Consider the following 14,099-nt stretch of genomic DNA (forward strand, 5'->3'; position numbering starts at 1 on the left):
CTGCCCACTGACACTCAGGACTGTGTTACCTTGCCATGGCCAGAGCATGGAGGCCCTGTCGTCCTTTATGGGGACTGCTCAATCTCCGTTTGTTGGATGTACTTTAATTGATTTACCAGTCCCATGTTGAAGAATATGTAGTTTGCTTCCAAATTCTTTTTGCCACTTGAATCCTTTTTCAATGACTCCCATTTTTACTTGGCTCATTAGAAGCAAAACCATCTGTGAAAACAGACTCAGTTGCTAGTTGCACTAATACAATTTAAATCCATCTACATCCCAGCCCCATTCAGCCCTCAGGCAGGGCTTCTTCATTTGGGGGAACCCCAGCGCCATCCATTCACAGGTGTACACTGACCATCTACTGTGTGTCAGCAACACACCATGATCACGAGGTGTTCCCCTCCTCCCCAGATACAGGGCACTACGGGCAACGTCAGCCTCGGCCCCCCTTCAGTGCACTGTCCCTTCCAGCCCCTTGCAGGATGGACCTTGTCCATAACCACCTCCTCTCTTGCTACTGACCATTCCACCTTTCCCACTCAGCAGGCGCCCTCCCTCCAACTCACAGGGGAAGTCAAAGCAAACAGGTGTACAGAGCTCCATTCTGGAGTCAACTGAGTTCAATCCCAAGTCGCCATTGTCCAGCTGGCAACTCCATGAGTGTACTCCAACCAAGGGGAACGAGTGCCTATGGCCACAAAGGACTGTGTAGGACCCATGACATTCATACGGGTATGATTGACAAAGCCCCCGAAATGGAAACAACACACTATCCACCCACTGATCCACTGGAGAACGGACAAGAGGCATACTCTTCAAACAGCCCACAAGACCACACACACACAAGATGGACCTCACAGCCGTGTTGATCCGCCCGAGCAGGCCCCATGGAAGGGTCCCGGGTGTAGACCATCTGGAGCAGGGAAGGAGGCTATGACTCACTCTATGGTGATGGAGTCAGAGAAGCGGCGGAGGAGGGATGAGGGTGCTGCCTGGAGGGCGCTGTGGGGGAGCGCCCGGGCTTCAGCGGGGGTGTGCTTAGGGCAGGGGTGTAGGTGCCTAAAAACTCCATCCAGCTGCATACTCAAGGTGTATTCACTTTCCCGAGGGTCACGCCTGCATAAAAGTTCACCCTGATGCATGATAACCATGATGACGACGAGCGCTGCGTCCTGGGCAGTATCCGCCTGGACCCTAATCTCCCCGCCTGTAATCACCCGGTCACATGACCCCGAGGGTGCCCCCACCGCCCGTGATTACCCGGTCATGTGACCACCCAGGACGCTCCCGCTGCCTATAATTAGCCGATCACGTGACTGCGAAGGCAGCCCCGCCGCCGGCGATTACTCCGTCACCGCGGAGGCGCTCCCGCCGTCCGGTCGCTGCTCGGTCACGTGACCACCGAGTGCCACAGCCTGGTCACTACCCGACCACAGGAGCCCTGAGGCCCCTGGGCTGGCCCTGAGCCCCGGCCGCCTCGGGCGCACGCGCCAGCCCCAAGTCCGCGGCGTGTCCGGGGCGGAGGGCACGGCCCGGCGCCGCCCAGGCAGCGGTGCGGCCGTGACTCCGGCCCGGGGGGGGCCCGCGGCTCCCCCGCTAACGCGTCCTGCCGCGCTCCCGCCAATCGGCAGACGGCCCGGCCCGGGGTCACTCCGTCACCTAAGCTGACCGCGCGCCGCCAATGGGCGAGCCGGCGCGGAGCCGCCAATGAGCGGCCGCCTCCGGCCCTGCGCCGGCCGGGGCGCCTCTGCAGCGTTTCCGCAGGGAGCGCCCCAGGCCGAGCGCCGGTTGGCTCCCCGCCAGCCAATCACGGGGCGCCCCGGGCCCGGCAGCCAACGGGCGGCTGGCGCCGGGCTCCCGCAGCCCGCGGAGGCGGGGGCGGATTGGCGCAGGCGGCGGCCAATGGGCGGCGCGCGCGAGGAGCCGGACCAATGAGCGCGCCGGGGGCGGCGCGGGCGCGGCGGCGGGCGGCCGGAGGAGCGGCCGGTGGCGGTGGCGGCGGCGGCGGAGGCCGGGGGCGGCGGGCGGCCATGGCGGCGGCGGAGGCCGGCGGTGACGACGCCCGCTGCGTGCGGCTGAGCGCCGAGCGGGCCCGGGCGCTGCTGGCCGACGTGGACACGCTGCTGTTCGACTGCGACGGCGTGCTGTGGCGCGGCGAGACGGCCGTGCCCGGCGCGCCCGAGGCCCTGTCGGCGCTGCGGGCCCGCGGCAAGCGCCTGGGCTTCATCACCAACAACAGCAGCAAGACGCGCCAGGCCTACGCCGACAAGCTGCGGCGCCTGGGCTTCGGCGGCCCGGCGGGGCCCGGCGCCGGCCCCGAGGTGTTCGGCACGGCCTACTGCACCGCGCTCTACCTGCGCCAGCGTCTGGCGGGCGCGCCGGCCCCCAAGGCCTACGTGCTGGGCAGCGAGGCCCTGGCCGCCGAGCTGGAGGCCGTGGGCGTCGCCTGCGTGGGCGTGGGGCCCGAGCCGCTGCGGGGGGACGGCCCGGGCGCCTGGCTGGACGAGCCGCTCGATCCCGACGTGCGCGCCGTCGTGGTGGGCTTCGACCCGCACTTCAGCTACATGAAGCTCACCAAGGCGGTGCGCTACCTGCAGCAGCCCGGCTGCCTGCTTGTGGGCACCAACATGGACAACCGGCTCCCGCTCGAGAACGGCCGCTTCATCGCGGGTCCGTGCGGCGCGGGGGCGGGGGGCGGTCCGGGGTGCGGGGGCGCGCTGGCCCTCGGTGCGCGCTGATCGGGCTGCTCTCCTCCCCTGCCCTACCTGTCCGCCCCGCAGGTACCGGCTGTCTGGTCCGAGCCGTGGAGATGGCCGCCCAGCGCCAGGCAGACATCATAGGGAAGCCCAGCCGTTTCATCTTCGACTGCGTGTCCCGGGAGTACGGCATCAACCCGGAGCGCACCGTCATGGTGGGAGACCGCCTGGACACGGACATCCTCCTGGGCGTCACCTGTGGCCTGAAGACCATCCTGACCCTCACCGGAGTTTCCACCCTAGGGGATGTGAAGAGTAATCAGGAAAGTGACTGCATGTCTAAGAAGAAGATGGTCCCTGACTTCTATGTTGACAGCATAGCTGACCTTTTGCCTGCCCTTCAAGGTTAAAGATTTAGTGTCTTTAATCTCCAGAATAAAACGAATTGAAAACCACTTAACCCAAATTAATAGGTGGGGCTTCAACATCTGCTCAGCTAGGTGGCTTCGAAGAGTAAAGGCACTAGTTGTTAACCTTGTAAGTAGACGATTGGGGGGCGATGTTTACAGACGCTTCTGTTTGAAGATGCACTTTTAAACCTGGAGGGCATTGTGGGGGTCCTGGGCATTGGGTGCCATTGACAGGGGTAGGCTTAGCATCTGTCCAGGACTCCGGTAACCTCAGGGCAGGAGGTTACCCAGCCTGCCTGTGGGACCCAGGCAGGTCTAGGGATGTTAGATGTTTTATGGAAAATTTCATTCAGGGATCGGCCCCCCCCTTACGGGCTGGAGGGGAGGACAGTCTGATTATTTTGACAGTTGTGAGAAACTTGTACGAACCGACCCAAGGCCCATTGGTGTGGCCACCTGCAGGTGAGCCTGCTGTAGCATCCCACTCCTCACCTGTGGGGTGGAAGTGAGGCACAGGGCCACTCCCAAGTGCTTATCTTCCTGTTCTTGGGGTGCAGGGTGCTGAACTCCCTGCCACCACCCCACACTTCCTTAAAAGCCACTCTGATGTCATAATAAAGTGTCTGTTCCGTTTCAGATACCCAGGGCTGCCACACCTCGTATGTGGTCACAGTTCTGTAAGCTCAGTCCAGCTAAGCTTCAGCTTAGTTTAAATCTAGCTGATTTAGACTGAACATATATGTTGTTAGCTGAGCGGTCAAGAGGGTGTGGATGCCTTTGCTGAATTCTGGGCGGCTGTGCAGAGAGCTCAGAGTAGCATTGGTACCAAATTGTTTTTTTCTTTTAAACTTTTGAACAATTTTTGTCAAACGGTGGAACTGAATCTTAAGTGTGTTAATAGCTGTGCTCTGTCTCGTAGGGAAAATCCCACTGAAGAAGTCTGTGTGCCCCGCAGCCAGTAACACAGCTAAGGGCATGTACTGGCCAAGGAATTGCCTGTTGCCCGGGTTGCCCTCTGGGTGGGGGAGGAAAGAGGTGTCCCCAAGAACAGGAAATCCTTTTAAAAAGCATCCAATCTCTTCCTGTTCCCCTGTACCCTCAGTTGGGAGGGGCGGGGGCTAGACGCCAGTGGTCCTTGAGGCCACTTATCTTGGCTCTGGAGTCCCTTGTTGGAGGCCAGCGGGAAGACTGGCAGGGTCCACCTGCTAGTGAAGGGCTCTTGGCAGAGGGCCCCAGCCTTTTCTGCCTGTTCCCGAAGTTGCTGACCTGATAAGCAGACTGTCCAGCTGCACTTGTAGGGTAAGGCCTGGGAAGCTGTTCCTTTTGGCAGACTCCTTCCCAGCGCCTCACTCTGTATCCAGTGGCATTTGCCCAAGAGCTTCTCTGCTAGCCCCAGGGTCACTCCTTCCCTCATTCTTGAAGTTCGCATAGCAATAAAGGGTGTCCTGAACCCGCAGCTCTTCCCAGGCCTGGGGTGTCTGGGGTTTGGACTCTGCTGTGGGGCAACGTGAGGGGAGCCAGCACCTGTGAGGTTGGTGGTGCTGACGTTGGCTCTGCGAGGTCGGCTCAAGGTGGGTCTGGATATTGAGCAGGCCTGTCAGGGCGTTGTCACCCACACCAGGAGCACGCAGCAGGTGCGGCAGGCGGCAACACTCCTGCTGGGCGGCGGCCCGGGAGCCCACGTGCACTCCCCATCTCTGCCCCCGTTGCACTGTGTGAACCCAAATGCATATTAAACTCTCAAACCCACGCTGACTCTGGCGTCTTTGCCCTTGTTTTGACAGCAGCCTTTGCACAAAGGCTATATGGCCACCTAGCCCAGCTCGGGGCAGTGAGGGTGGGGGGGCAGGGGTGTCTGAGGAGGAGTTCTGGGATTCCAGCATCCTGGGCCCGTTACAGAGGACTGGGTTCAGGAGAATCAGGAAGACAAGGCACAAAGGAAAGGAAAGGAACAGAGGGCCACAGGGTGAAGGGGGTGAGAAGCACATATCCTGCAAGCTTCCAGGGCCAGGGGGAGCCTTGACTTGGAATCCACAGCATCAAGAAGTTGGAGATGTGAGGAGCAGGGCCACAGGGGAAGTCACCGTGGGCAGGGCAGGGGCTGGCTGACAAGGCTGACCTCACCACGCAGCTCAGGGTGTGTAGTCAGCCGCCTGGAAGCCACTCTGGTCTCAGATCTGTGGGCTGCAGCTGCAGGTGCATAGGACAGGACAGAGGCAGCGGGGACTCCTGTCCCTGTCATTCACAAAACGCTTTTATTGATGGTTTGCCATGTGCTGAGCCCTCAGAATCTAGAAGTAACTCTAGACACTGGAACAGCCTCCTGAGGAAAATTAAGTCTGCTCCCTAACAGACTATAAAGTCATCCTGCCTTGGGCCTGGGCCACCCTCGGTGCCAATCTGTGGGACTTGATTTCCATGACGGCCATGCTCTGGTCTGCACAGGCCGGGTGTCAGGGCAGCTAGGCACAGCGATAAGCACCCCCCACCCCCACCCCAAGGAGTGGGGGTTCTGTCCTGGCTACAACCCTGATATCAGGTGGCTGGGCTGGTGGGAAGCAGTGGGGTCAGGAGGGGAGGGGACCGGGAGCGTTATTTGGCTCATTGCAGGTGTACTAAGGTTTCGCTAGCTGACTCCAAGGGGCAGCAGACAATCACCGCATTGTCACCAGGGCTGCAGCATGGAGCAGAGGCACTGCTGCGAGGAGAGCCCCAGGCCCAGGCCTGTCCAGGTGAGTGCCTCCAACCACCCAGCACCCTCTCCTAGGACAGAGACCCAGGGCACTGCCCTGGGCAGGGGACAGGAGGGCAGTGCCACTGTGTATACCTCGGCCTTGGCCTTTCTGAGCCAGCCTGCTTCCCGGTCTCTGCTCTGGCCCCACTGACTGCACTGTGCCCCCCAGGTGAAGACTAAGCCCTGCCATGGGGGCTGGAGAGCCCCTGGCCTGCTGCTGCTGCTAGCACTGGCCGCTGCTGGGGCTGCAGCTGGAGGGCTTCTTGGCTTCGTGCACAGTCCTCCCAAGGTGAGTTCCCCCTGGGGAACTGGCTGGGGGCACAGACAGTGGGAAGGGGAAGGAGAGGCAGGACATCCCAACCCTCCAGTGGAGCCAGGGCTCAGAGCAGTGGCAGGAGGACCAGAGGGCTGGAGGGGTCCAAAACCTCAAGTAGAACTGGGGGGAGTGTCAGGGGCTGCCCCAGCCTGCCTAGCTGAGTTCTGGCTTCCCGATCTCAGCCTCTGCTACAGATGCTCCGTCTGACCCTCCCAAGCCCTGGGGCAACCTGGTCCAACCAAACTGCCCAGGTGGATGCGGCCCGGGACGTGGCAACCATCTGGGTGACCTCAGTGAAGAGCAACCGCAGCTGGGCAGTGCTGTTCGATGGGCCGAGCGTGAGTGGGCTGGGGGTGTGGTCAGCGCCCACAGGTGTTGGGGTGGCCCTGACTCACCGGCCTGCCTCCCCAGGGCTGCGTCTGTTACCGGCCCCTGGAACACCAGGCCTGCTTCCTCCGCCTGATGGAGCCCCGAGATCGCGAGACCCTACAGCTGCTGGTGAACACCTCAAGGGTAAGCAGCCCCATGCGGCCAGGCTTCCCACGGCCAGGGGCCAGACAAAGGGTCCTGTGTACGGGCCAGGCCTGGGGCGGGCTGGAGCTCTGGTTTCAAGGAACAGAAGTTCTGTCTTCCCTTGGCTGAGGCTGCTAAGAGCGGAGCGTGCCGCTGGCATTGGGCCAGCACGTCCAGGGGGAATGCAAGCGCCCCTGTGCCGCGGCCCACCAGAGCCTTCTCTGCAGGCTCAAGGGTCTCACGGCCCCAGCCATGACACCCACCATGCCCAGGAGCTGCTGGCAGTGCTGGGGAACCACGAGGTGGACCCTGCCCTGGTGGGGGATTCGGTGCGGCACCTTTGCACGAAAACTCCCATTTACTGGGCCCGTCGAGCAGAGGGTAAGTCGGGATGGTGGTGTGAGGCCTGGGCTCCTGCAGAACGGTCTGGGGAGAAGGACGAGGAGCCCTCTGGGGTTCATGGAGGCCTCTTCCTCCAGGGCCCCGGAGGCAGCGGCTGATCTACCTGTGCATCGACATCTGCTTCCCCAGCAACATCTGCGTGTCGGTCTGCTTTTATTACCTCCCAGACTAAGTTCCAGCCTGCCCAGCCCCACAGGCCAGCCAGCTGGCCTGCCCCGTCACCGGTCACAGAGGGTGGCTGGCAGCGGGGTCTAATAAACCCTCCACCTGGCCGTGATGCTGTTCTCTGTGGCCGCAGGACACGAAATGGGCAGGGTGGGGGGCCGGGGGGGGGTGCACTGGCTGGGGGTTGGGCACCAGCCTGACCCCCTAGGCCGTGTGGATCTGGAATTCCTGAAGCAAGTGCCAGCTGGCTGAGGTGGGCTTCCTGAGCCTTGTCACATCCACAGAAGCACCCAGGAGGAGCTGAGAGACTCCCAGGGCATACTGGCCTGCCCAGTCTAGGCTGGCCGAGGGACCAGGGTAGGCCAGTCAGGTCCAGCTGGCTAGGCTGGCGGAGGCTAGCCGTGGAGCTTCACTCTGACCTGGGCAGCTGGGCAGACGTGTTCCGCAGGTGCTCCCTGCACAGCTGCCTGCAGTCCCAGGGGGGCACAGGCTAGCCCAACACGCTGTCGTTGAAGGCCAGGCAGACGACAGCTTTCTGGTGGCCACCATACTCCCTCTTGATCTCTCCTGTCTCCACACACCAGAGGCGGGCCAGGTTGTCAGAGGAAGCTGTGGGGAGCGGTGTAGGCAGCAGCTCAGGGCACAGCCCCGAGGGGGGGCGGGAGGGGGGAGGAGGAGGGAGGAGGCGGGGGGGGCGGGGGACGCTCACCGGTGACGATGTACTGCGAGTCCCCCGAGAAGGCACAGCCCCACATCCAGCCTCGGGATGACTCTCCTGGGTTGCTGCTCTTGATGCTCAGCTCTGTCATCAGAGAGAAGTTGGATGTCCTCCAAATCTTGCATGTCTGGTCGGCGGAACAGGTGGCGAGAAGCCTAGGGGTGGGCGTGAGTGCGGTGGGGGTGTCATCAGCAGCCACTCCCACCCTGCACCCCTCTGCCATCCGCAAGACAGGCTCCCTGCCACCTAAAGGTTCCAGCCCCCCAGACCCTGTACGCACGTAGAGTCGGGGCTGAAGCGGCACTGCAAGGCATAGCGGGTGTGCGCTGGGATCTTGGTCTTGGGGATGAGCTGTGTCACCTCGTCACCAATGCCCCCAGTCAGATTCCAGACATAGCAATTCCCCTGCAAGTAGGAGGGACGCCAGAGCAAACCTGGAACCTCTAGTCTGACACACAGGGAAGGGTACCCTGGTGGCTAGCCCCAGGTCCGGGGGGGCTGCCCTCCAACACAGGGTGGCACCACAGCTCTGGGGGCCGGGGACATGTGGCAGGCACACCCAGTCCTGCCTGCCGGGAATAGCCAGCAGGTTGGGAGCAGGAGGCCACGCCTGGCCTTCGTGGAGAAAGCTGCCGGCCAACAGGAATGTGAATGATACAATGGGAGCAGGGCACCTCGGATAGAGGGAAGAGCAGGAGGGCAGTGTGGGAACACCAGGGTACAAGTGATTTGTTGAGATGTGAGGGACGTTAAAGGGGAGAAAAAGAGGCCAGACAGAATATCGGGGCCAAACCGCAGCGTCCTGAGGTCCTGAGGTCACGGTGAGGAGCCAGGGCGCCACAGGGTTTGAGCAGGGAATGAGGCCGTCAGGCAGGTGCCGCTGAAGGCTGTGCGGGCAGTGGACGGAGGGTGGTGTGGGGGCAGAGTGTGTCAGCGAGGAGGCATGGCAGCCACAGAGAGGCTCCAGCCGCCGTGCGGGGAGACAAGGCAAGCTGGGGCCAGGAGGAGCGGGGAGGAGAGGGAAGTAGACAGACTTGAGAGGTTCTGGAGGTGGAAGTGACGCCCGCTGGATGAGCTATGGCAGTAGTGAGGGGGGCGTCAGGAATGACACCCAGCTTTCTGGCTTTGGTGGCTGCTGGAGCTGGAGCCAGGATGAGGAAGCAGGCCTGTGGGGGGTGGGGGAGTCTGAAGGAGCATCTGGGGAATCAGCCACGTGCAGGGAATGAGGAGGATAAGGGAGCGGGCACTCAGTCCCAGGACTCACGGTGCTGTTGACGGCTGCCATGTAGCTGGCGTCAGGGTCAATGTGGGCAGACGTGATGGAGACCTCGGGCTCGGGAATCAGCTGCTCGTTGTGGTCAGTTTTCAGGTCCCAGATGTGGATGGCGCCGCTCTGGTCACCCACGATGAGCTCTGCCTGGGGTGCAGGGGAGGTGAGGGAGGGCAAGTTCCCTGCCCTCCAAAGCCCCACGGTGCCCGGCCCTGTGAGTACCCCTCACCTGGTTGGGGTGCAGGCACACGCAATTAATGGGTGCATTCACCTGGAAGATCCGCTGACACTGCAGGTTCCGGGACCTTTAGGGTGGGCACATATGCTGTATGGCATGCTGTTGGCACCCACCATCTGGCACCCACCCACCCACCGGCCATTTTCACTTGCTCCTCTGCTGATCACGGTGGCCTTACCAGAAACCCTAGGGAGATTCGGCCCTCCCCTGGGACAGCCCCCTGCTCCAGATGGAACTCATTCTGATGCAATTCACTGTCCAGAGCTCCCTGTGGCATCAGGCTGAGGCTGGGCTTGTCTGTGTGTGCTTCGGCCCTGCCCTATCCCGCCTTTGTCACTACCTTCAATAAGCCACCCGCACAGAAGAGCCTGTCTCAGCCTCTACTTGGAGGGCCCTGACCCGAGACAGTCTCCTGGCCTGGTCCCGACCCCCACACAGCAACAGGCCCCTCCTGCCCGGTGCCCCATACCTGAGGTCCCAGATCCGTGCCGTGCAGTCCTCCCCACCCGTGTACATCCACCGGCCGTCCTCATGGAAGCCCACAGACGCGATATTCTTGTTCACCCCGTCGTAGCTGATGATGGGGTTGGGGTTGTTGGAGCTGAGATCGTACATGCGAATGTGCTGATAACCTAGGGGCACAGGCTAGACTGAAGGGTGGCTGCGCCCAGGTCGGCCCACCCGAGAGCAGGGGTCGGGCTGAGGGCACAAGTACCTGCAGCCGCGATCATGCTGCGGTCTGGCGTGATCTCCAGTGCGTTTACCTGCTAGGTCTGTTAAGGAGGAGGATGAAGCCTGGACGCCCCTGCCATCTGGCTCAGCTGCCGCATCCTTTCCCCCCCAGGCACCTCTCCCCTGGCGGGTGCTGTACCCCACCAGTCATCCTTCCAAGGACCGCCCTCCCCACCTCCACAGTGGAGGATACAGAGTCCTGATGCTGTACGGTGCGGGTGCAGATCCCACTGTGGGCCTGCCAGAACCGCACCGTGTGGTCGTAGCCCGCAGTGGCCAAGATGACGGGGTCACTGCCCACCGTGCCCGGGGACGTGTTCATGGTGGGGAAGAAGGCTGGGGCCTGCACAGGATCCGACTTCGGAGAGGTGGGGGTCAAAGGTCAGAGCACCTGCAGAAGAGAAGGGGGTGCAGTATTTAGTCAATACGCTCTAGGTCCACTCGGTGCTGATGGGCATTATCATTCCTATCTCAGAGGCAGGGAAAAAGGCTCAGATCCAGGGAACGCGTGACAACCTGCGGACAGCGGTGACCTCCAAGCCCCGCGCTCCGTCGCCCGCCCCGCCCCGCCCCGCGGCCGGCACGCCACCCCACCCGCCGCCGGCAGGGGGCAATCATGCCCGGGGCGCCGCTCTGCCGCAGGGGCGGGCCGCGCATGCGCCCGGCGGCCCGGAGGGGCAAGCCGAAGGCAGCGGCTGCGCATGCGTAGCAGGCCGGTGGCGCAGCCCGATGGGAGGGGGCGCTCTGTGGCCGGACCCTCGGGCTCCCCTGTGCTCCGGCGGCGGCCCCGGCTCCGTCCCGCTGGCCAGCGCCGCCCGGGCACGCCCTCCTGGCCCCCCAGCAGCCGTCTCCTGGCCCTTGTCCCGCGGCCCCCGTACCTTACATGCGACTCTGCGCTCCGCCGCGGCCCAGGACTGCGAGCGGAGCCAGAGCGAGTCGATAGAGGCCGCGGCCGAGCATCGAGTTATCGATGGGCCCTTAAGGCGACACCACGGGGCTTAGGCGGGGGTGGGGCGAGGCCGAAGTTCTGGGGCGGAAGGAGCCCGGCGGGGCCTGGGGGTTTGGGGCCGCAGCCCAGTCCGCGCCCGCGCTCGGACCCCGCAGCTCTGGCGGCCCCGTGTTCCAGGCCGGGCCCGCCCCGCGCGGCCAGGGTGCTCCCGCCCAGCTAACAGGTGGATTTCAGAGAAGCACCGATAATTTTAAAAAAATTGTTTTGGTTTAAGTATATCCCAAGTATCACATGAGATATACTAAAGTTACTCGTCGTCTCTGGGGAATCGGAACGCAGCCGGCTGTTCGGTGGTTTTATTTGCTACCGGGGCAGCCCCAGCCTGGGCCCCCGCAGCCTCCCGACCCCTCCCTCCCGACCCCTCCCGACCCCTCCGGCCTCGGGCCCTCGGGCCCTCGGGCCTCCTGTCCCCTTGGGCACTCCCGCCCACCTGGCACAGTGGCCGCACCCTCCTAAACCGAGAAACAGTCCTTGCGATGCGGCTCTCACAAGGCTTACAGGCAGCTGCACCGCCCCCCTCCTCTGGCTCCTCCTCCAAGGCCACAGGCCCCGCTAGGCCCCCAGGCCCGGGTCGGAGGAACCTTCCCGTCGCCCCCGGTCCCCCTCCAGCAGGCAGTCTGCTTGGGTCTGCCCACGTCTCTGACCCCCGAGTCCTCGCTTCTCACTCCCCAGCCCACTGTCATCCTTTGCCCCGTCTCTCCAGGGAAAATATCACAGGGTCGCTGGCGGCCCCACAGACGAGCCAGTGGATACTTCTCTTTCTGCATCTTGACGCGTCTGTGCGGTGCTCGACAGTTTTGCTCCGGAAAGTCCCCCTTGCCACTTGGCTTTCTCTGCCGTCACCGGGAGGCCCGTCCCCTCCAGAGTTCTGGTCTCTGCATGCCACTCACCCTGAGGGCTCAACGTCCCCTCTCCGGGGCTTCCAATACCAGCCCTGTTCTGGGGCCTTTCACCTTGTCTCCCGCTCACATCCAGCTCCCTGCCAGACACTGTCCCTTGAAGTCCCCACAGTCCCCTCCCCTTCCCATGGCTGAGACAATTCATATGGCCCTACCCCAAACAACCTGCCTTTCTGTATGCCGGTGTCCCCCGTGTGTTACAACTATCCATCATCCATCCATCCATCACCCCCTGTCCCAGAGCAGCCTCCTACCCTACCTCCCTGCCCCCAGCCAGGCTGTCCTTCACATGGCAGAGTGGTCTTTTAGAAACCTAGAAGCCTTCATGGGTCCCCTTTCACCTCCCAGACCCCTGCCCCTGCCAACCTTGCAGCTTTCTCCTCCCTCCACTCCAGACCGTGTGCTTCATCCTGCGAGAGCCGACAGCAGCATACACTCCCTCCTGAACCCTTCCCCTTGCTGTGCCGAGGACGCTTTCTGGATACCTCTCTACCTGTCAAAACTCGGGGTTGTCAGCACCTTTGTAGCACTTTGAGGGTTTATTCTGTGGGAAGCATTACATTGGGGTTTTTGTTTTAATTGAGGCAAAATTCATACACTATAAAATCAACTTTTTATATATTCTTTAAATATAAAAATATTTAAATTTTTTTCATTTATTTTTTTAAGTAATCTGTTCATTGTGAGACTCGAACTCGTGACTCTGAGATCAAGAGTTGCATGCCTTCCCAACTGAGCCAGGCACCCCTGAAATTCACCTTTTTAAAGTGAACAATTCAATGACCCTTAAAACATGCGCAGTGCTGTGCAGTCACTACCTCTGTCTAGTTCCAGAACATTTTCATCACCCCACCCTGTACCTCTGTGCAGTCTCTCCCCATTACCTGTCCCCCCTTAGCCTCCCAACTCCTGGCAAACACCAAGCTACTTTCTATCTCTATGGATTCGCCTATTCAAGATGTTGCATGGAAAGGGAACCTTCCAATATGTGACCTTTGTGTCTGGTCTCTCGCCGAGCTACTGCCAGGTGGTAGCAGGTGTCAGAGCTTCATTCCTTTTTGTGGCCAAATAATATTCTGTTGTGTGACTGGACCACGTGTTGTTCACCCACTCACCTGCTGATGGACATGACTTGTTTCCACCTTTTGGCTATTACGAATGATACTGTTGTGAACATCCCGGGCGAGTGTGTCTCTCAGTACCTGTTTTCTTCTCTCCGTGTACTAGGAGTGGAACTGCTGGGTCACATGGTAACTCTATGTTTAACTTTTGGAGGAACCGCCAGACCGTGCTGAACGTTTTACTGCATTACGCACCAGGTCCTCACAACGGCCCTGCCAAGGAGAAACCACCGTCATTTTGGAGACAAGGAAACTGAGGTTCAGAGATGCGCAGTCTATGTTCTAGGACGCAGCTGGAAGGTGAAAGAACCCATCCTGCTGGCTCAGCTCCCCCTGACCTTGCCCCTTCGGGGCCACCCCCACACCTCGCATGTCCTCCTCTTCGTCCTCCTCTCTGAGCACGGGAGCCCCGCTGGGCTCAGAGGCAACTCTGATGCATATGTGGGGTTGGAAGGCTGGGAGAGTCAGAGCTCTGTGCACCCCAGCATCGGAAGGGCATCTGGAGCAATGCGAACCCACAAAAGAGCCTGAGAGCAGGAGAGGGGGGGCTCAGGGAAGGCTGGAAGGCTCTCCCACGTGTCTATGCAGTCCCACGTGTGTCCCGGAGGCCAGGCCCTGGGCTGTTGGCCTCTTCTGCGGGGCTCTGGGTAGATCCTGGGGACCGCACATGTCCCTCGCCTGGGCTTAACTGACAGATCGGGCGGGGCCCCCTACCCAGCCTGAGCAGCCCCAGCACCTCTGCCAGGCCTGGAGAGGGGCCAGGATGCCCAGTTGTTGATCCCTTCTTATGTACCAAGCACCAGCTGAGCGCTCTACAGGGGCAGCGTCTGCGAGAACAATAGAAACCAAGGTCGCTGACCTGTGCTGCATGCT

The 14,099-nt window shown here is 61.5% G+C and overlaps 3 protein-coding genes across 6 annotated transcripts; 2 read left to right on the top strand and 1 right to left on the bottom strand.

The window, feature by feature from the left end:
• The first annotated feature begins 1,954 nt into the window (after window positions 1-1,954).
• Window positions 1,955-3,154, top strand: LOC121487688 (phosphoglycolate phosphatase). Its single transcript, XM_041749654.1, has 2 exons — window positions 1,955-2,673; window positions 2,784-3,154. Exons 1-2 carry the CDS (start codon window positions 2,034-2,036, stop codon window positions 3,107-3,109), a joined length of 966 nt encoding a protein of 321 aa, XP_041605588.1. The 5' UTR covers window positions 1,955-2,033; the 3' UTR covers window positions 3,110-3,154.
• A 2,191-nt stretch (window positions 3,155-5,345) lies between these two features.
• MLST8 (MTOR associated protein, LST8 homolog) lies at window positions 5,346-11,659 on the bottom strand. 4 transcript variants are annotated; one of them, XM_041749652.1, is made up of 9 exons: window positions 11,637-11,659; window positions 10,391-10,588; window positions 10,181-10,232; window positions 9,935-10,097; window positions 9,457-9,532; window positions 9,222-9,374; window positions 8,238-8,362; window positions 7,949-8,112; window positions 5,346-7,848 (listed from the first exon to the last, which is right to left on the bottom strand). In XM_041749652.1, exons 2-9 carry the CDS (start codon window positions 10,517-10,519, stop codon window positions 7,730-7,732), a joined length of 981 nt encoding a protein of 326 aa, XP_041605586.1. In that variant the 5' UTR covers window positions 10,520-10,588; window positions 11,637-11,659; the 3' UTR covers window positions 5,346-7,729. The 4 variants fall into 4 exon arrangements, with proteins under 4 accessions (XP_041605586.1, XP_041605585.1, XP_041605587.1 ...); XM_041749651.1 differs by lacking the exon at window positions 11,637-11,659 and adding an exon at window positions 11,076-11,182; XM_041749653.1 differs by lacking the exon at window positions 11,637-11,659 and adding an exon at window positions 10,714-10,844 and having other exon boundaries at window positions 10,181-10,229.
• On the top strand, window positions 5,702-7,289 carry BRICD5 (BRICHOS domain containing 5). Its single transcript, XM_041749655.1, has 6 exons — window positions 5,702-5,841; window positions 6,013-6,132; window positions 6,342-6,497; window positions 6,571-6,672; window positions 6,900-7,053; window positions 7,152-7,289. The coding sequence occupies exons 1-6, from the start codon at window positions 5,791-5,793 to the stop codon at window positions 7,244-7,246; spliced, it is 678 nt and encodes a 225-aa protein (XP_041605589.1). The 5' UTR covers window positions 5,702-5,790; the 3' UTR covers window positions 7,247-7,289.
• Window positions 11,660-14,099: the final 2,440 nt, after the last annotated feature.

This window comes from Vulpes lagopus, chromosome 3 (assembly GCF_018345385.1).
Source record: "Vulpes lagopus strain Blue_001 chromosome 3, ASM1834538v1, whole genome shotgun sequence".
NCBI lineage: Eukaryota > Metazoa > Chordata > Mammalia > Carnivora > Canidae > Vulpes > Vulpes lagopus.

Bases quoted from the DNA above. Each gene is read 5' to 3' on its own strand.
- BRICD5 (XM_041749655.1), top strand. From the start codon at position 5,791: ATGGAGCAGAGGCACTGCTGCGAGGAGAGCCCCAGGCCCAGGCCTGTC. The intron at 5,842-6,012 runs GTGAGTGCCTCC...TGTGCCCCCCAG, and splicing joins CCAGGCCCAGGCCTGTCCAG to GTGAAGACTAAGCCCTGCCA. The intron at 6,498-6,570 runs GTGAGTGGGCTG...CTGCCTCCCCAG, and splicing joins TGCTGTTCGATGGGCCGAGC to GGCTGCGTCTGTTACCGGCC.
- LOC121487688 (XM_041749654.1), top strand. From the start codon at position 2,034: ATGGCGGCGGCGGAGGCCGGCGGTGACGACGCCCGCTGCGTGCGGCTG. The intron at 2,674-2,783 runs GTCCGTGCGGCG...TCCGCCCCGCAG, and splicing joins GAACGGCCGCTTCATCGCGG to GTACCGGCTGTCTGGTCCGA.
- MLST8 (XM_041749652.1), bottom strand. From the start codon at position 10,519: ATGAACACGTCCCCGGGCACGGTGGGCAGTGACCCCGTCATCTTGGCC. The intron at 9,375-9,456 runs GTGAGGGGTACT...CCTGCACCCCAG, and splicing joins TGTGCCTGCACCCCAACCAG to GCAGAGCTCATCGTGGGTGA. The intron at 8,363-9,221 runs GTGAGTCCTGGG...TCCTACTTGCAG, and splicing joins TGGCAGCCGTCAACAGCACC to GGGAATTGCTATGTCTGGAA.